At 31.0% G+C, this 22,267-nt stretch overlaps 2 protein-coding genes across 2 annotated transcripts; one reads left to right on the top strand and one right to left on the bottom strand.

Annotated features, from left to right (window-relative positions):
• The first annotated feature begins 4,056 nt into the window (after nt 1–4,056).
• On the top strand, nt 4,057–18,879 carry LOC143921196 (uncharacterized). The gene is made up of 5 exons (XM_077444387.1): nt 4,057–4,223; nt 16,536–16,860; nt 16,973–17,046; nt 17,123–17,276; nt 17,520–18,879. The coding sequence occupies exons 2-5, from the start codon at nt 16,698–16,700 to the stop codon at nt 17,618–17,620; spliced, it is 492 nt and encodes a 163-aa protein (XP_077300513.1). The 5' UTR covers nt 4,057–4,223; nt 16,536–16,697; the 3' UTR covers nt 17,621–18,879.
• On the bottom strand, nt 18,166–20,267 carry LOC143921189 (UPF0764 protein C16orf89 homolog). The gene is made up of 6 exons (XM_077444377.1): nt 20,045–20,267; nt 19,852–19,974; nt 19,618–19,782; nt 19,418–19,544; nt 19,189–19,352; nt 18,166–19,116 (listed from the first exon to the last, which is right to left on the bottom strand). The coding sequence occupies exons 1-6, from the start codon at nt 20,235–20,237 to the stop codon at nt 18,902–18,904; spliced, it is 987 nt and encodes a 328-aa protein (XP_077300503.1). The 5' UTR covers nt 20,238–20,267; the 3' UTR covers nt 18,166–18,901.
• Between the last annotated feature and the right edge of the window lie 2,000 nt (nt 20,268–22,267).

Below are 22,267 nucleotides of genomic sequence, written 5' to 3'. Positions count from 1 at the left end.
AACAACTCCCACCTCTGGGCACCTACGACTCCTACTACTGCTTCCACTTCGACAAATATCAAACTTTGAGAACCGCTCGATTACATTTTCCAATGCGGATGCGACAATAACGTTGTGTTCGAAGTGTGCAATTTGATTTTGACGAACACAAATTAATTTTTAAGTTTCCTAGGGACTTTTTACGCACGACAACTTGAAATTGGGTGGCCATGTTTTCGCAGTTCATATTATCGAGAAGAAGTCGTCTTGAATACGGCGAAAATCGTTCGACCGGAAGTAGCCTATTTTTCACGATTGATTTGCCGCATGATAAAATTGTATTGGGGTTTAATGGAATCGTGTTATTGGAAAATGGTTTTATCCATTTACGAAAAGAATGTCAATCGTTTAAAACATTTTTAATTGTAATATGTATGTATGTAGTATAGAAAATTATCACTATTTATTTTAAGGCCTGTATAAATCAACAGGTTCTTTAAATGATTTAACATAGTCATTTAGTCGAAAACCAATTGATTTCAAGTATTAGATTATTAAATTCGAGTTCTGAAACTTCAAACTTATTATATAAACGATGGTCTGCATATAGATAGGGTTTATGTAGATGAAGTAAAAAGTATTGACCTTTTGTCGGTCTGTCTCGAGGTCAAAAGTGTCGTTTGTAGTATTTTTCTATAGAATATTCATGCTTAATTTTAACTCGGGTATTGATTGACGAGTTTAAATTTGCAAAATAGCTGAATTTAAATACCTGGAATAATTGTGTTTAAAATTACATACAATTACAATTACATATAAGGACTGTGACTTGCGGACTATTATGTCTCGACACAGTTTTTCATACATCCTACTTTTCCCGGACACGTTTTCAATGCTTCATCGACAGGAAACGTCCGGGTAACAGTTTCAAACAATTTTACCGCATTAGCAAAATAATTTCCTCATATTCACTAACTTATGGTAAGTACTATGTATTGCTTCATTTATTGACAGTGTTTTCATATTTTATTTTGCAACCAAAACCAATATACGCACAAAGATTTAATACTTAATTTTATATTAATTACTATTATATTTTCTGTTTTTTCTCTTTCTCTCGACGTAATCTATCAATAATATTACCAATGAATTCTACTGAATTTCTAAGAAACGGACGGTTTCTAAAATGAATTTTAAAGTTATCTAATAAATGACTACTTACTTTGACGCAACCAAGAAAGGGGACCAGAAAGACCTTCGCCCCTTAAAATCAAAAAAAATATATGGAAAACACTAGCCGATTTTTTCCAAAATAACACGACCGAACCCATTCAAAAGTTTTGCAATAAGAAGAGTAAACTGGATTTTATTCATTAAATATATTTTTATAATCACAATTAATTTGATAATGTTTGCAAAATAATATATAGTCTTTCTCTCCCCCCCCCCCTCCATATTAAATTCTTGGCCCGTAATTGAATTGTTGTATGTAAAATGTAAATACACACATGTGTATGTACATATATGAGGTACTAACTGTACCAAAAACATTGCACTTTTTTTTATAATCAAATCTTTAATAAACCAAAAAGAAATGAAAACAAATAATATCCATTTTAATTTACAAAAAAAAATTATAAGCGTATAGGAATTTTGCAGCACTTTTAGAAATTGATAAAATGTTTAAAATTGGTAAAAATGTGTATATGTATAATGTATAATGTATGTATGTATGTATATATGTAGTTGGCTTCTTGGATTTAATTACACTAATATTGTGTATTCAAATAATATCCTTATTCAATACTACTTGATAGCAGTATGTTATTAGATATTTAGTTATTAGATCAACCATTGACGTCATAAGGCAGGTGTGGGGGTTGCGGAGCGCCCTAGGTGTCATCATCCAGGGGGTGATATCAAATGAAAAATACATATTACTATATAATACTACAAATTTTAAATGAATTTATTCGCAACCGGAACGACTCGTCTGTCTGGGGATATAACAACAAACGATAGGGCATTCCAACTCAAGGGTGGCTAGGTGTGCCATTATCATCATCAATAGAAGCTAGAAGAACAGATCAGATGATCATGAAATCGCAATAGAGAGAAGATCTAGGCTTAATAATTGTAATAGTAAGTGAAACGTAAAGGAGGTTTGTAAAAAGAGGTGGGCAGGGGAGCAAACAAGAGACGCTGAACTAACTTTATAAGAATGATGAAACAAGAGGACGATTTTAATGCATTGACCGTTTTCATTCTGAACTCCAGATCAGATCAAGAACCATTAAGGAAGTAGCAGCCATGTTTTAGGCTATCCAATCTAAGAGTGTCATATACATATGTCACTAAAGAAATATTTTCATTATTTGTATTTTCCTTTGTAAATGTATGACTTTGGGTTGGGGGTAACACCTTGACTTAAAGCGCAAGGTGACACCAACCCTAGCGACGTCACTGAGACCAACCTATTGCAGTAGTTAGAAGTGGTCATACCAGTGGCGTAGCTACCTCTTAGCAAAGACATACAAAGCATGAGAGCTCAGCTTGACAGGGGGTTCAAATTTATATATACATATATGAGTACATTGGTACACTCAATATAATTTAACATTGTTGAAAATATCGAAATATTGAGAGTTATAATTTTATAAATATGATTTTGCTTCACCTTTATTTTACGACGCAGAAATGTGAAAAGGTTCAAGCAACTATTTGGGCTTGTATCGTTGCAGACCATAGAAAGCCATTTGGGTTCAAGTCGGATAATCAATCACGTAATGCCATTATTAATTGGAAATACATTCATGACTCATCACAAAATTTGAAAACCTTAAATCGAAAATGAAGACTTTTGAAAGCTATTTGGGTTCAAGTCGGATAATCAATCACGTAATGCCATTATTAATTGGAAATACATTCAAGACTCATCACAAAATTTGAAAACCTTAAATCGAAAATGAAGACTTTTGAAATCGGTGAGCTAAGTTAAATTTATTTTTTTTGTAGAATCGTATACATATATAATATCGCTATTCTATGTATCTGTGTGTGTGTGTAATATAATGCTCGCCGTACTATAATAGTCATTTCGATTCGACATACATATGTACGTCACAGGTAAAACAATGCCAACAAAACATATGAATATAATAAAAAAAGAAAAAACTTCTTTATACTGTTAATACTGTTTGCTACCAATGTTTCCTCTAGGCTTATAGACGGTGCTGTCTCTGAGCATTTACCGCCATCTATTGAACATTTATTTAATTAATTAATTTTTCTATTGGTGTTTTATATTGTTTATATGTAGGTAGGTTGGTAGTTTTTACCATTTTTTTTTCACATTAAATAATTAAATATAAATACATTTAAAAGGTATTTGAAAAAAAATTCGACCACGTGCGGATCGAGCACAGGACCGACACATTTCTTTTAATTTTTGTTTATTTAATAATTTAATATGTCAACACCCATGCGATGATATTTCATCTAGTACAACACTAGTATATGGACCTATGTACATGTAATGTATTATCTGTTTATTTATTTTTATTAAACAATTAAATATAAAAATTAAATTAAATATATTTAAAAGATATTTGAAAAAGCTCGATCTCGTGCAGATCGATCATAGGACCGACACATTTCTTTTATTTTTTCGGGTACAACACCCATGCGTTGATATTTCATCGGGTACAACACTATTTATTATGACAATAGTCCTATGTAAATATGTATCAACAAACAATTTGAATTATTTCGTCTCATATTTTACAAAATCAGGTTAATGGGAGGGGTGAGGGGTCCTTAGATAAATTTTGCATGAGGGCCCAAAATTCTTAGCTACGCCACTGGGCCATCCCCGATAATATTTCCAGATTTACTCCAAACTAAACTGTCCATTTTTTCAACTAGACAGTTTGATAAAGAAGAGCAACCTCGTTATAATAAACATTACACGATGCAGACATGTTCGTTTATGGAAAAAGTATTGCGGAAAATTGCAACTATCTCGATAGGTACGTCGAGAGTAATTGGCGCGCACCACAGTTTAACATCGCACGGACTAGTTGTGAAATCTCGAGAAGCAGCAGCCGACCAAGCAGTGTTAGTTGGTCTGTCGAGGTGTTGCGATCGTCTTCGTTCAACCTCCACCACACCAGCATCATTATATTCCCGGTCGATTGCGCAACTAACCAACTCGCCGACTACCTACCAGTTCATTCGAGTTGAAGGTAACTCGACCCGAAGACGACTCGTCTCATCGACACACCATTGTATATACATATGTATAATACATGCATACATATATTTGTTTATTTGTTACGACACGTGCGTTGCCAATAACTAAACTGTGTATGCATACCCTACATCTGTGTACACCTGTTTTCATTTTTCGCGTTTTCCGCTCGACGACCGAGTTTTTCCGACGCGCGTTCAGTGCCAAAAGTTTTATCCAGGCGTAACCCAGTGCGTACGTATCATAAACAATGCTTTCGGTTCTTGAATGTGCGATTTCTGACCTTGTTTAGAAACGGTGTTTGTGTGTAACGTGCTACGCTTTTTACTTGGAAATCAGTAGGAGTTGATCTACTGCTAACTCGGTTGCATACATTCTTTACCTGTTGTAAAAAAATCATTTACGGATGTTAAGTATTTAATGGTTTCACCGGTCACTGATAACTGATAACTTTCAATGACTTTGCTCAGACTTCGTTTGTACAATGATGAAAAACTCAAAAAAAAAAAATTAACAGCATATTGATATAAAATGAGCCAGATAATATATAGCAAATTTTCAATTAATTAACCAAGTCAAAGAATTTGTTCACCATCAAAAATGTATGGAGACTAAATACTTTTCCGTGAAAAAGTGTTATTTCGCAGTAGCGGAAAAAAATTTCTACTTTCATCATCTAATATGTAATACAATTTCAAAAGAAACTTTGTAACTATGTAAGGTTTGTGTGGGAGCATCGTAAACAAATCAAAGTTTCTATGACGGCGAAATATTTTTTTTTTTCGATTCAAATAAATTTAATAAAAAAACAAATGAATTTTTACTATTAGATTAGCCATGTTTAAGCGGTTTATATTACAAATACCGAGCGAAACCGGGTAAAACCACTAGTATATCATATATAAGAATGTCAAAGTCTATAATAATTTGTATGATAGTTAGTAAAGGTAGTGATCAGGCGCGTAACTAATATGCCACACGGGCATGCGGTACATGCGGGCCTCTTCGGTTTTTAAATAAAAATACTAGACATTTTTTAAATGAAAGTCTTGGAAGTCAAATTATAACTGTGTTAAGAAGTGATCTCAATGCAACAATGCCTATTCAACAGTTTTCGGATTTGTTAATTTCAAAATATAATTCTATGGAAATTTAAGTGTACACGGCCTTTTTGTTATTTTTCACTTTGCCAGTCACTGTCGCTTGTGTTGACCAAACTTTTAGTAAATAAAAATTAATAAAAGTCTATAAAAGAAATTCGAAGAGTCAACTTACACTCAGTGAATTAGCAATATTATCGATTGAACATGAAGAAACTTCTAAATTGTCTTTGAAAGGTGTAATTGTATAATTTGCGACTTCGAATGTGAGGAAAAAGAACATTAAATTATGTGTTCATTATCAGTTCAATTTTAATAAAAAAGCTACTAAATGGTGGGGGGGGCCTTTTGTTAAAATTTTCATTTGGGCCCAATTTTTCTAGTTACGCCCCTGGTAGTGATCGTAAGTAAGACGGGATGGCTACATTTTCAAATTTTCATTAATGGTTTACTAATACATGCATCATATTTTCCTTTTTTCTGTGAAATCATGCAAGTCAAGTTATGTAATATGTAATCGGTTACCCGAATGTACATACATACATATATTTAAAGGAGAAATAATTAAATTTAATAAAAAAAAAATCTGTGGCCCAGTTCATATAGATAGTATTCGTAAAATTATGCATTTTTTTTTCATTTGTACTATTTTTACATAAACAAATCTTATTTTCGTTCACTTTTATCACTGAAGTATGTAAAAGTATCTTAAGTAAAAATATTTTTTTACAAATCACATCGGCACTCGCTAACATATTTATTTATAGATAACTCGAATCATTTTAAAAACATGTTAAACGAATCCGGTCATCATTCAATTGGTCAATCTGACCAGCTTGTTTGTACATTGTATAAATTCTTCGCGTTATTTTGATGACACGTTACCATTACTTCTTTTTAGACTGGAATTAAGATTAGATAAAGCTTCTAAATTATTTTTGAGATTATCAACGAATTTATGGCCAAAAGCTTGAAATTTTTAAAAACAGAATTCGAATATATATTATGTGCATTCATTTATTTTTAAATTAAATCAACACTCATAGTTACATTTATTATGATCATTATTCATTATTGGTATGCCATAGCTGTCGAAAAAAACTCAAAGCTATTAATTTAAACAAAATGCTAATCATTTTTGTATAATTATGCATAAAAACTAAAATCTGGAAAACATTAGTAAAAAAAAAAGATGACAATTCAAAGAATTTTTGTGTGGGGTGTAAAATAATGTTTTTCGGTTGTTTTTTTTTGCGACAATTAAGATTTATATTTCCTTGTTATTTTAGTGTTGACGTAATATTTGTGAAATAAAGTTTCCGCATTTGTTTATACAGGCGGTACTTTATTTATTGTCATAATATTCATATACACAATGTGTATCATCATATACATACATACATAATAATTTAAAACATTATATCACGCCAGTGGCATGTGTTCCATCCACGAAACATGAGCCGTCTTTGAGTCAGACATTGGATGCAGTTTCTTGCATCATCGACGAATCAACTCACGTTTATTCGTACATATATAATAGTAGGCGTACCTTGTAATATCCAACATGCGTAATTCAAGGAAAATACGATTACTTATGTATACTGAATTTTGACGCATATTTTGAACTTGTCAGGGGGCATAATGTGCAACTGTGATACATACATACAGACCTTGGGTCATTATGACAGTCGCTTCGTTTACGTATACTCTTTTATTGTTTCAATTGGGTGTGTTAAAACGATTACGCTTTTTTTTTCGTGTAATTATTATTGTATGAAGGTCTGTTATGACTTATGAGCTAACCAGTTGAATGGGAATGCTGTTTTTCCGGGAAAGTCGACTATTAATGGTTTACTTGCATTACATATCCACAAAATGATTCATTAAAAAAATATTGGCCTGAAAACAGCTCATCATAAGTGTAATGGGAATGCTGTTTTTCCGGAAAAGTCGACTATTAATGGTTTACTTGAGTTGAGTTGGAAACGAATTGTCCATGGTCGATTTATTCATTGTTAGTAAATACAACATGAAATCTATTCTATTTAAATATTTTTTTAATATAATGTAATTTATTTTGTAGTATGTGTATTTTTCTTTTTATTTCATTTTAATTTTTTTTCTTTGTCTATTTCCAACATGTAAAATGGTCAATTTTTTCTTGACCGTAAAAATAAAATAAATAAATACATATCCATAAAATGATTCTTTAATAAAATAGTGGCCTGAAAACAGCTCATCATAAGTTGATTCAAATTATTTGTATTCCTAGTCGTTGAAATATAAATAAATTTATATGAAAAATTAAATTAACTTCACACAATTTCAAATATTTGAATTGAAATTAGAAACAAAATCATTTATTAATTTTTGTTCTGTTACAATTTTCCGCCATTTTTTACTTACCAGTTTTTACATTTTTTTTCCATGCAAGTAATTAAATTAAATTAAATTGCTTTGAAAGAACTTGACTCCGATTCTTCTGTTGAATGTTTATTTTCAATACCATTAGTTCACTTTTCCCCAGAATCATCCATTCGCGTGTTGTCAATTAAAACAACACCCAATCATTGAAAGCTGTCTCATCATTGACTAAAATAGAAGTTGAGTATCAGAGGAATGTTTTAAATGTAACCAATAGCATTTTTCTCTTCTATTTTTATCTCCACACGTGGAATTTAAATTAGACCACGTTTCCGCCTTATAAAAGTCCATTCGGCTCACTCAAGCAAATATTTCTTTGAGGATTACCACATATTTGTTTTGAAGTGGATTCGTTTGAATGGAAATGTCATATGAATCGGAAAATCTTTTCATCTGGCTAAATTCTCACCTGAACCAATTTTGCTAGCGACTTTTTCATTGATAAGATTCTAGTTTATACGATTGACGTCACAGTATCCACTCATTATGGTAATTGTATACCACACACTAAAAACGTTATATAGATAAAGAATAGGCGAAGAACCACTTTTTTCGAAGGCCGCTGACATCGGACCAGTCAAGCCGGTTTTTTCAGCACTGTTTCCATTATCACCGGAAACTTCGTGTCCGGAGTTTTAGACGAGGCTCTGTTAAGACTCTAAAGGGGTACCCCCCTTATTTTTCTTTCCCCGCTTCCCCGCAAAGTGGGCTCGGCGCCTCCGCCCCCGCTCCGTATTTATAGCCCCGGGCCTGTCCCACACAAGCCGACCCAATTTCGCCACGGAGCAAACTCGTAAACGGCCGTTTATTGGAAACGAGCCCGGCCATTATCATTCTACACAATAATGGCGAACCTTAGGTCGATCGTAATCAGGCGAGAGGTTAATTGCGAATTCAATCAGAGTCGCATCAAGGAGTTTAGAGGTCACGGGCTCTGAAGTTTAGTTGTATCATTTTTATCTCATCATTATCTCAATAGTATGTACATACTATTGAGATAATGATGAACCAGTTGGTACAGATCACTACAAAGGTTCAAACTCGTACTTATAGTTAGTGATGCTATTCAACGTTTTTTCTTGAAAATAATTTTTTATGATTTAAAATTTTTGAAAACCTTCAAAATCTTCATGCCTCTGAATTCACCATTTGAATATTGGCAATGAGTTATATTTAAAAAAAATTTTGGGTCTTGTTCTATAACTTGCGCTATACATATTTCATACATAATAAATTTGTATATTATTTATTTCTCGCAAATTCGAGTTCATACATCTCGAATTTGCTGATATTATAAAATGCTGCCCACCCTGTCTCTTTGATACTGTATACACATAATTATTTATTGATGTTTGTAATTGGCCAATAAATCGCATTGGAGTTTATTTGTTTCTAGTATAAAATAAAATAAATATAAATATACAGTGCTTATGATGATATAATAGATATACATATTTATGATTAATTATACAATACGGAGCATCATTCATAAAAAAATCCGGTTTTCAGGGATATTTAGATACATACCTACATATTATAATAGTATGCAATTTTAAAATCTGTACTCTATAAATTTTAATGAAACTTGACCTCTTCGTCTGCTTGTTACTAAGATTATTTTAATCTAATTGTTTTTTTTTTAATATAAATATATAAATAAAAACACTTTTTATAAATATACATAACTAGTTATTTTACCCGGCTTCGCTCAGTATTTGTAATATAAACAGCTTAAACATGGCGAATCTAATAATAAATATTCATTTGTTTCTTTTTTTTATTAAATTTATTTGAATCGAAAAAAAATTATATTCAAACAATCGAATCGTCGTCATAGAAACTTTGATTTGTTTTCGATTACCAACCAATCTTACATACATACATACAAAGTCTCTTTCGAAATTATATATTAGATATGTATTGGAAGAATTCTTGTTGGAAACCTGTTGTTTTGGAAATTGGACAACTCACACACCACTATTAAACAAAGCCTTTTTTATTTTTCATAAATCTACAAAAAAAAAATATTCGTACTCAAACTCGGGCTCTTTCGATTTTAAGTTTAAAATATTACGTTGCTTGCACATCAAGTTGCTTTTTTTACGTCAAATGGAGAAGCAGTATGTCTGTATATGATTTTACTTTAACTTCAAATTACTGTGTGATTTCCCTTTTATAAGTACGAATCAGAAAAAAAACCATCAATGGACTATGCGTAGAATGCGCGCTCTTACGTCTAAAAATTAAAAGCGCATGAATAAACTTCCGGCTATACAATCCGTCAGTAGGTAGGTATATATGTATGTACATACATTCATACAATGTTTGTTCGCTCGAATTGATCCCTTTTGATCGTACGCGTAAATATGATACAAGGTCGCCCAAGCCCACTGTTATGATCCGCATTCTAATGCACGGACGATGATGCTTTTCTACGACATTTTCTCGATTTGGAAATCGCGCCATAGAACGGTGACGCCCCGTTACGGTCGTAACAACGTCAACTATGTCCATCATCCGTTAAGTTTCGAGAAATTAACGCAACCGATTTATCGCGAAACGATAACACCTCTAGTTACAGAATTTTATTCCGTTTGTATTGTGTGAGTTTATTTTCAAATGACATCATTATTTATGTTTAAAATCTTTGAAGTGTATACCACGATAATAAATTAGTGTCACCTAATGTGAACAAATGGCCGCGTTTCATCGCTTTTTGTCTGCCATTGTGCGCGCTCTGCTCCGTTTTTAAAATTGGTTCCGCTTAGCGTTCTTCGGACGTGTCGAAAAGTAAAAAAGGTGCGGTCTTCTTCCTCGTTAAAATAAATGACATCTGTACAAGAACTTTCCAAACTGCCGTGTATATTACTAGTATTTGAAATTTAAAACTATCTTTCTAGTCCTCTACATAAACGATTTGCTGTTTTATTTAGTAAGAACAGTAGACTTCTTATTTTTTGATTTCAGTAAATATTATAAACCACAAGCTATTGATTTTGATTTTTAAATGCTTTTTATTATTACGAAATTATGTTCACAATACATCTTATATCTATTTTAATAGCTACTGATCTACTGATCATTTTCTATTTTACAATTTAATTTAATTTGGTTAGTAATCATAGTATTATATTATTCTAATGTTAATCTACAGCATAATAGGAAAAAGAGCTCAAAAACCTATTTACAATCCTTATAAATGCTCATGATACATCTAATAATTAAAGATAATAATTAAAGACTCACTAAAGTCGATGACCTAAAGCAGATTGTGTTTAGGTAATCTGTGTTTATACCTGAAGGGGATAGACATTTTGTTGTAATCACCGAGACTCTTTACAAGTACATATGTTAGTATGGTTATTAGTGATTCTGTCATAGAATCTACTGGTTAGTTTGTTAGTAATGTCTGTAACAAACGGTATATTATATATGGCATGCAGTTTTTTCAAGTTAGTATATATGGGTGTATTATAAATTATTTTGTATTACTTGGAGCTAGGAAAGGTTAGTATTCGAGGCGTTATTCCATACAGCTGAAGCATAGGTTAATAATGGTAATATGAGCGCGCGATATAATTTTATTTTATTTTGAGTTGATAAAGAACTATGGCAATTAAATATTAGATATATTGAGGATATAGCCCGCATCGCCTTGCTCCCTCAATGTGAGGTGCCCATCTCATTATTTTATCGAAGTTACTCCTAAGTATTTTATTACTGACTGCCATTTCAGACTTTCTCCAGAGGGGATTTTCAGATCTGAACTTGGCTTATGCTTTCTAACACTTAAGAATATGGATCCACAAGCTATGTTTTTTTTCTGTTTTCGTTTAGTAAATTTTAATTTAAAATTTTATTTCTTCCTTTAATAAAATGAAAGATATAAAATCAATTAAAATTAGCAACTTTAGAGGCTATTCTGGTTATATGTACACACATACGTACATATGTATGTACAGACAGAGCCGTAACTAGGGTAGTTTGTCAAATTAACTTTGGTAGCTTGTAAATATGCCACTACCCCCTTCTCCTGCTATTATTTTTTTCACAATTTTCGAATACGTTCATTAAGTAAAATATCAAAATTACCGATTTACCTGTAAATACAAGTAAATAAATTCAATTTCAATTAAAATGAAAATAATTATTAATAACCGATTCCTGACGGCATAGGTTCTGTTACCTACTTTTTTTAGAGAATATGAAGTACATATGTGAAAATTTCAAATATCAATTTCTCCCAAATTAAAATCAAACATATTATTTTACAAAGTATGCAATATTAACAACCGTGTTGTGGGGCGGTGCGCTTCGTTTTACCAACTTGCAATATCTCGAGACTCGTTTTCTCAACTATTCGTCTGTTTAAACAGGAATTCGTATATTGTATACAACCATATTTTTTTGTATTTATGTATTGAATATCTTATATTATAAGATACAAGTTATGATTATTCATAGATTTTTAAGCTATTAACACACCTTTAAAATATTACAAAAAACGTTTGAAAACCAATTCTTACTATATTTTTTTAATAGTTTATGTTTATCTGGTAAAGTAGGTATTTCACTACATAAAACATTACGCATATACATACATATGTATACAAACTCGTGTTTGTATATATTTACATATGTATATGCGAAACACACTTTGTATACACACACAAATGTGTTTTGAATAAATACAAACTCGACGACGAAATACACCGAAAAAGTTGGGAAAACCAGTCTTGAGATATTGCAAGTTGGTGGAACGAGGTAGACAATACATACGTATGTAATTATAATATCCCGTGTTACTATAAGACTCTTTAATATTTTATAAAAAAAACATTGATCAATAGTCATTTTTTACAATACCAAATGATGGAAATGTATAAATATCAATTAAAATTTAAAACATCGATTTTGCACATCACGAATTCCTGATTTTTTATTACTGTCATAGTTGATCATTAACTTTTAAGCATTAATTTATTAAATTATTTTTAATTTATAGTAAATTTCTGCAACGTTCGATATAAATATGAAATAAGGGAAAAGAGAAACATCATTGTATAATTTCAAAATTAATGATTAATAATTAAATTGGAATTAAAATTGAATTGCAAATTACAAAATAGGTACCGTCAATAACAGGAGTGACCTACAATAGATTGAAAAATTACCTGTTGAATAATTTGATAATCCAGCTCATTGTGTGAAAATAATTTGCAGACCATGCTAAGAATTCCATATTAAAAAATTTTAGAATCTAGAAGCAGAGGAAGAAGAATACTGAAATTCAAAAAAATAAAGAACGTTGTGTTTGGATTTGTGAAAAATTATTGAAAAATAAATACATATGTATATTCGAGAGGATAAATAGAAAAAGCATTTGCTATACATATATGTATGTGTACAAAATATTTATGACGCAATTTAAATCAACTTAAACACCTACATGAAATAAAAAGAAACCATAGATATACCTAAATATATAATACATACGCACATAGCTCAAGTAGATATGCATACGAAAGGCATATGAAAGGTTACCTCGACGATTTCGACGACAAAAAACCGACGAACATCAAAGGTGAGAAGCATCGTTATTTCTTTAAGTGAAATATGTACATATACATATGTACTGGACCAAGCAAATTACGGCAATATTGAAATAGGTCAGTTTCCGTAAATAATATGATATACATATGTATTGTTCGAGCGATGCAACAGCCTTGGCCGTTGTTGAAATTTCCCAAAACGCGAAAGACCTGACATTTGCTGGCCTTCCTCACCACCTATCGATCCGGGAGCTGACCTTTTCTTCGTCGGAGACACTCCTTCGACCTCGTCGGCCACTCTCCCGATCGTTTCGATTATGGCACACTATCAAAATCGAGCCGTGATTGACGGAAACCTACCTAGCCCCTAAACACGCGATCGCTAATACAACAGGCCAGGGGAAAAGAGAACACTAAAAGAAAACACTAAAAATGGATATCGTAGCCATCGAACCACTTTTGGCGGACCGAGCGATGCCATTCGATTAATATTGATGAGCGATCGCTTACCATACGATGACCTTGAATACGGTGACCTATTTGAGTATTCAGCGAATATATTATATATTTACTTAAGTGTCATCAGAGGAGCCGACCACAGTATGATGAAGAATCCATACATATTTAATTTCATGTCTCGGAAGATTTAAACTTTTAGCAAAACCTTAAATTTGGATACTTATTTTATTATATACGTGTACATGAAAAATATAACTGAAATTGATTTGCAAATTTTATGCATATACATACATATATAAGTTGTACTTCAGCAAAGGTTATACATCAGAAATCAACAAGATTACTAATTTAAATTGTTTAAAACCAATGCCAATTTAATTTACTACTGAGGTTATTTCGCAATTTAATAGATAATATTTTATTTTATCTTTTTAATTTATACCATGTGCAATATACACATATACAATGTGCCTTCCTGGAAAAAAACATTGTACATTTAATACAAATATTATTAGTATTGTTGCCTAGGGGTGGGTGGAGGATCCAAGTAAAAGGCCAAAGTCGTGTCACAGCATTTATTGATGATTAAGGAGAAACACGCACTGGCAGTGCTCCGTCCAGAATCTCTTGATATCGCCTAAGTACCGCCTTATAAGGGGCAGGTCTCTCAGGGCATCCGGTTACTTCCCTATTGTTTACGCATGTACCCGGATATGTATTCTCACGACACCCAGTCCCACGGTATCGGTCACTTCTGCGAAGGGACACTTCGGTGGCCATTGTTTAGCCTACATGCACTTAGTTTGCAGATAATCCTCGAAACCAATTATAACGGTCGCACATTGTCAGGGATGCGCCTCGGCCTAATCCGATTGCACTTAACCGGCGGCTCTTTTTAGTATACGTAACAGTATTATACAAAGTATATAAATACATATCAATTAATGTCCACAGAGACATCGATGGTCAATTTTGTAAATTTGTAGCGTTTTATATAGTTCAGCGAAACTCGAGATTTGCAAAAAATGGGTAAGGTTGCCAATTGGTTGGAACCGTTTCAATGAAAATCAGATAAATTGGCAAACTCTGATAGGAAACGATCGATCTGGAGTCACAAATCCCAGGTCTGGCCAGCAGAAGCCAGTGGGATTTGAACCCGTGACCACTCTGTTCAAAGCATTATGTATGTATATGCTAACCACTAATCTATTCTGTTGGATATATACCTGTGGGAATAAAATTAAAAAAACGAAAGTCATATTTAACTAATTGCATTAATATATGTAGTATAGTTTGAAAAGCATCGACTTACATCGTATAAATTTTGCATACACATTCTTTATGTCCACAAAATGCGATTACGTAATGTTCACTTTCGCAGAGAGATTTATGACTCGTATGGTCATAAATTATCGAAGACCTTAAAAACCTTAACCTGATTCGTTTCCATTAACTTCATTGAAACACTGAGAAGTTTTGTTTCCCTTCGCTGATTGGACTGTAACTAAAATGGATTTTTATCACTTTATTTTTCTACATACATACATATATTGAATTATATTTTTGTTTTCTGATGCATCATATGGAACTAAAATACACAACTTACATTTACTATCACCAAAAATGAACGCGTATTCGAAATGAGCAATGATAAAAAAATGAAAAAAATTACATTAAAAATTGTTAATATAAAAACATTAAATGTAATTTTACATTATAATATAAAACATTAAATGTAATTTTACATTCAACACGAACGTATTTTTTTACAACTATTTTGAACCCATCACGTGATTGAAAATATTTATATGCATACATATCATACGGTAAACGGATTATTTCGATCATTGCGATCGCGCACACGACAATCGTAACCACGAAAATCACGAATACGGAATATCTGGCACTTGAATTCTCGTTAGTATGATAGTTCGCGTGGAACACTCTCGATAGATGGAATTTTCGGGGATCAGGTGTTCCGTGATCGAGATTTTATTGATGTGTGCGAAATAATCACCGAACTTTTAGAAAAGTCTTGATATATCGGATTAAAGTCATCACTTGATTACCAATCACATTTTACATTGGAAGCTAACAAAATGGCACACATTCACCTACATACATTGGACCGGAACGAAAAATTTTCGAATTTCGAAATTCCATCGATGGACCTAGTGGGAAAGGTCGTATCAAGAAAACCTTAAATAAAAAAAATCATCGATTTTAAATAATTTCTTGTGCCTCTAACCATTCTACATATTTACATATCTCGACGAAAATTTCAAAAAAGTGGGTTTTTTTTTTTCATATATCCACTTTTTTACAATACAGAGCTTAGATTTTCTTACTATTTAAAAAATATATATACACTCAATATTCACCTATTGCAGTTTAGCTAGCTTGAAATTACGTTGTGGTTGTTTTCTATTTTTATTACTTCAACATTTTTTAACGTGTTTTAAAATTAAAACTACAATTTATTTATTAGAAAAAGTTTCTTAGTATCATTTTTAATCAAAAGATGTCGCTACTATATTAGCATCGGACAATATTTTCAGATAGATCGGAATAAAACTTCGAAATGTTTACATCGAATTTGGCATTCGTTCAAGATTATTCATTTGATTCTTACGCTGTTTACACATGCATATGTAAAGCAATGCAATACAATCCATTCCTGCAATGAATCTCAAGTCTTATAAACATTAATTTCATATTATAAATACATACATACTCAGATATTTACTAACATATACAATTGTTATTTTGTAGGAAATCATTATTTGCGAGAGTCAACATTGAAAAGAAGAAGATGGAGAGGAAATAAATGCATCGTAAATGAACAGTGCAAATACTAGCCGAATTTGACGAGTGTATTTTTTGTTTTCGTCGGACTATTTTCTGTGGACTTTGTTCGATTATTTCAAAGACAAAATGTCGTGGTTAAGGTCGTGCTGTGGATGCACGTCTCTGAGGACTGGTACAATCATTATTGGCATACTCGGCATCTTGTCAGCAATATTTAGCCTCATCTTAATGCTGACAGCTTATGTGGAGTTCAAAACTATAATTTTAGACTGGCTACCGCAATGGTTAGGTATGAAAAACACTGTAACTAATGCTTTATTCGACTTAAACTATTGTGATACGATTAATAATTCCAAGATTAAACAATCTACATATATTAACTATTCATATGTTGTTTTCAGTGAAAGTGATTATAGGAATCAATTTAGCAATGACAGTTTTCATCTCCATTTTACTCATCATAGGTGCAATAAGAGTAAATGTTTTTATAAACCTAAGACAATTCACTATAAATTTTTATTATATTATAATAATTTTTATTTTTTCTACAGCACAACACGTTCCTAATGATGCCTTGGGTAATATTAGGTATAATGCTAGCTGTGGGATTATTAGTTAGCGTCATATACACCGCGGTAATGTTCTACATACACGAAGATACATTAAACGGATCTCTCTGGCTAGTTTTCGGCATTATTTTTGTCCGTAAGTATAGCGATTGTAAATGCATCATTTCGATATGGAATTCATTCAACTGGTATTATATAATTTCATAAAAATGGGATATCAATTATATATTTTTTCAAAAAATTTATTATACACTTTTTTTTGGATGACTTTTTCATATAGTTTTTTACATACAGACTTTTTTTTAACACCTTTAGTTATACGTTCTCATCTGCTATAGCTTAAAAATTGATTTATGGTTTAAATAATCGTTTCTTTCAGTTGTTTACATTTATATGTGGCTGGTGGTCTTCAGTCACTTCCAAGAAGTGCGCGAAAACGAAAGCAGAGGATTTTACGCCAAAGCTCCTTACAGACGGTGATCGCTGCAGTACAAATATGTCAAAGAAATATCGGCTCCCATCTGGACGACTTCGGGAACCGTGTTGCCATGATATTATTATATCCACTAATTGTATTCATTAACGATACTTTAACTGATTATACGAAAATGATAAAAAGTATCAGAACCGTTGATATTACGTGCCTTCGAAAAGAACTATTTTAAATACTACTTAAGACAACGTTTTTGTATATTTGACTGTGGTTGGTGTCTTAAAGATATTTATGGAGACCAACATTAATTAAATTGGTCGACAGAATCTTTCTGATACGATTTTTACAAAAAAAAAAAGTTTAATTGTTGTATTATGTCGATTTTATGCTTTTTGTAACTTTGATAAAAAAAAATACTAATGTAACAATACAATAAAATTTTAAATATTCATACGAAATAAATGTAGTTTGAAGTCACTTTTGCACAAATCTGCTTTAGCTTATTGTCAACATTTTTATCTGTAATAGAATATTACTTTCCTTCTTGTAATTTGTAATAAATAAATAAAAATTGTAAACAACAAATGATACGCATTGTACCTTTATTATATTGTTACTATTTTATCGACAAAGTAGCGTTTTAGTTGTTCAATCTAATGAAAAAACTGCATTATCACACTTGTAACCAGTTTTAAAACACTTCAAGTCGAGAAATTTTTAAAATATAATAATACATACATGAAAACTTTGTAGTAATAGTAGAGATGTTTTTATTTTTACTGATGTTGTATACAGGTTTACACGTTCAATGTAAATGCACCTGTTAATTTATTTTTTTACAAATAAAGCTACGATTAGTAATATTAACCGTTATCTACACATTAAAACTTTATAGACTTTATCATGACATGTTATTTATTTCTAACATACAGTATTAATAAGCTTTCATTTTCAATAGGATAAGATTGTAAATACTGTTGAAAATCACTAATAAAGAAACACAGTAACTGATGTGAATGATATTTTTATACTCTGTCCTATTTTAATTTTTCAAATTGTAAAATATTGGGATGAAAGTTAATTTAGATTATATTTTAATATCATATCAAAAATGATGCATCCTAATATTTACAGTTTCTCCTACTACTCTAATATACATACATACTAAATTCTACAAGAATGTGTTCACTTGCATACACCTATTGACAGAAAATTTAATTTTGTATATTACAAGTAATTTAAACAAAACTTTATGTTAAAGTTAACTTATGTGTAATTTTTTTAATAAAATCAAATACTAAAACCAAGTTTGTATTTCCTTTTAATCTTTAATCGAGCATTTTAACAGCCGCCATCGCCAATGTTGATATACCCAATCCAGTGGAATGCGAAGAACAATTTGCTGGACCTAATGAAGTACTCGATCTACGGATGCGATTATAATAGTGACCCCAACATCCTTCCAGTCTTTGCCAATCATTGATCGACGCTATCCACTGTGGCTTCAAAACTTCCATATATCCAATCACAGCACACAAAGTCACTGTAATTATATAAATATATAAGATATACTTCAAACAATTGAGTTTGTGAATTTAAATAATAACGACTATACATTGTTCCATGAAGAGATCTTTAAACTCTAGTGCAAATCCAGATTCTTCAATGGCCGAGGCTTCAGCCATAATTCCGCAACATAAGTTGTTTATTGCTAAATTAGTTTTTGTTCCACCACATTTGAAACATCCCTCAATTTGACCGATTATGAAATACAACAACCTATCAATTTTGTTTTTAAATTACAATAAAAATAATCATTTAATTCCAAAATATATCATTTTTACCTGTGTGTTTTTGAATATCCTTTCGATTGACCTATAATCATTACATCATAACACATTTTTGATGATGGACAATATTTATTTTTACCGTGCACTTTATTTGTGACTATTATTTCCGACAAACATATATCTGCAATCAAAGATTATGATCACTGGATGAATACTTTAATCTTAGATTAATTGATCAGATTATTATGAAATACCAGATTCCATTTCATTTGGTGCCGTGTCAAAAGATAACAAACTTTTTCTAAGGCGTATCCTATCAAGATTGAGATAACTGATTTCTTTTTTAATATTACACTTTAGTGCCTTACGTTTTGATATTATTGATTTCCATTTTTTTTCATTCATAATATACTTTTCTACTATAATATAAAATTTATATTTAAATTATATTATATTATAAACACGTGTAATAATTATATGATACTTACTATTTTGTAAATAAGAACTATTTTTCAAGTTGACCTTATTTTTTCTAGTAATTAAAACTTGTTTTGCAAGATTTACAGTGTCCTCTAATTCCATATCTTTCATATCAATATTTTCCAAATGCACTAAATATATTTAATAAACAAATTATAAAAAATAATAATATAATAGATCTTAAATATAAACAATAAATACCTTTCGCCAATAGCACTCCAAAGTATGCATCTAAATTCACATCTTCAATATTACTTTTCATGTAACGTAACGCTGATTGTATACTATCGAGATATAAATAAAATTCACCAGGTGCTGAATCGAAATGAGAAAGTGCAAATGTGTTAACAATTAAAAGTATTTGCAGAAACGAAACTGATATTATTTTAAACATTTTGATTCAACTGTAGAACTAGAAATGAATGTTTTCGCTATCTGTAGTCGGTCTTATAAAGGGAGGATAGGGAGAAATTTTCAATTAGTATTCTGTTGGTCGCTCCAGGCATTTTATCTTAACACAGTAACACAGCGTTTCTCATTCTTTTAGTTTGTATTATAAAGAATATTTCGTATACGAATAAATTTATTATTATTATATTTAAAAGCACAATTATTAAAAATATATTTACCATATTTAATATTAATATATGTATTTAGTATGGTTAATATATATATTAACCATACATAATTATTTTTTAAATTATAAAACCAACAACTTCAATTTAATTTCAGTTTTCGTTTACAATTTAAGAATATCTTCGACACACTTTTTTTGAAATTTTTATCTACATATGATCTTTCAATGACTACTTTCAGCCCTTAAGAGGGCTGTACACCCGAAACCTTAATTTTGTTGCCGTTCCTTTCTTCGATATATATATATATTGAGTGAATGTATATATTGAGTGAATGCGACAATATATATATATATTGAGTGAATGCGACAGTTGCGCTTCGACCAGATAAAACGTATTTTAAATTGACAAAATCGAGGTTTCGTATTGTCCTATTTTCTCCTCCGAAACTTGACCAATTTTTAAAAAAATTTCATCATGGGTATGAGAAAGATATTTTCTGTGCAACTATATGCGTATTTTTTTTTTAAATCGACCGTTAAGTAAGCACGCTGGACTCTTTTCGTGGGTGTAAAAAAGAGGCGATTTTATTGATGTTTGGCGGCTCCTAGCACCTAAAAAAAAATAAAACGATAGATGCATCCCAATGGTGGATATCCATAGCATATTAAAAAAATAATTTCTCTAGTGCCATAATTGAGGAAGGGAGAAGTCTAATACGTTTGTATGGACAAGGCGCTGGTGTCCAGCCCTCTTAAGTTTTCGTGGTATAATTTTATTTTATTGAAAGTTTTAAAATCTGCGCAGGCCAGGAGAAAAAAAAAATCCAAAATAAATACAAATTGCGGTCTTCTGATAAATAAGCCGCGCCATTCATCAAGTGGGATTACGTTGGATCTTGAATTTATTTCATTTTCAGCGTATTTCCTTTGATCTCTGCCGAAAGGGAAATATCTAATTTAAAAGCACAATTGAATCACATTAATATCTCTACGTACACAATGCATATAAATATCTACATATATATGTATATATATACAGTATGTATTTATTATATAAATATAAAAGAACATTTACTATAATATATGTATGCAGCTATCTTATTGTGCCACTGTCTATAAATATTCAATGTCAAATTGATATTTGTATAGTTATATAATTATTCACGATAAGATAAACCCAACTAAAACAATTTTATTTGCTATAGAGTATGACTATAAACTGTGTCTACTTCTAGTTAATATTTTTATTAGTAAAAAAATAGTTATTTTTAATTATAGTTTTAATTAAAACATTTCTCTGGTGGTACCATCTTATTTCCGTAGCATTGGGTTTTCGATATTTTTTTACGTTGAAGATAATATTTTCAACCCTAATGTTAGATATATTACACATTTACATACAGTAAGATGCAGAGAAATCGCATCACTTTCAATTGTTTCGATTTCACTTTCGATGTTTTCGATTATTTTAATTACATGAAGCTATACACAAGTTTTTTTTTGTTTTATTATTTGATTTCAACTATTTAACATGTTTAACGATTAAAAAAGATTATTTATATTTTTAAATTAAGGCGAGATACGAATTTTAAAAAAACATGCAAAATAGGGCATTTTTCTTATATGTATTCAAATGTCTCTAACTAAAATAATATTACAGTATATATTTTTCTATGAATTAAAATACATAGGCAATGGACATATGACAACAATAAATAGTAATATAATAATTACTAGACAATCGTCTTGCTTCTATGATGGGATGGTACCTGCCGGCAGGAACAATACGACTTTTTTTAGTATGTCGTCCGAAATTTCTTCAAGCCATACATTTTCAACAGTTTTTT

This window comes from Arctopsyche grandis, chromosome 13, assembly GCF_051622035.1.
Source record: "Arctopsyche grandis isolate Sample6627 chromosome 13, ASM5162203v2, whole genome shotgun sequence".
Classification (NCBI taxonomy): Eukaryota; Metazoa; Arthropoda; class Insecta; order Trichoptera; family Hydropsychidae; genus Arctopsyche; species Arctopsyche grandis.
The sequence above is the reverse complement of the archived record's forward strand: the minus strand, read 5'-3'. Positions and strand labels throughout refer to the sequence as shown.

What these genes read in the sequence shown, in the direction of transcription:
- LOC143921196 (XM_077444387.1), top strand. Translation starts at nt 16,698, where the DNA reads ATGTCGTGGTTAAGGTCGTGCTGTGGATGCACGTCTCTGAGGACTGGT. An exon ending in TCATCATAGGTGCAATAAGA is followed by an intron (nt 17,047 to 17,122) that starts GTAAATGTTTTT and finishes TTTTTTCTACAG; the next exon opens with CACAACACGTTCCTAATGAT. An exon ending in TTTCGGCATTATTTTTGTCC is followed by an intron (nt 17,277 to 17,519) that starts GTAAGTATAGCG and finishes CGTTTCTTTCAG; the next exon opens with TTGTTTACATTTATATGTGG.
- LOC143921189 (XM_077444377.1), bottom strand. Translation starts at nt 20,237, where the DNA reads ATGTTTAAAATAATATCAGTTTCGTTTCTGCAAATACTTTTAATTGTT. An exon ending in GGATATTCAAAAACACACAG is followed by an intron (nt 19,353 to 19,417) that starts GTAAAAATGATA and finishes CAAAATTGATAG; the next exon opens with GTTGTTGTATTTCATAATCG. An exon ending in AGATCTCTTCATGGAACAAT is followed by an intron (nt 19,117 to 19,188) that starts GTATAGTCGTTA and finishes ATATAATTACAG; the next exon opens with TGACTTTGTGTGCTGTGATT.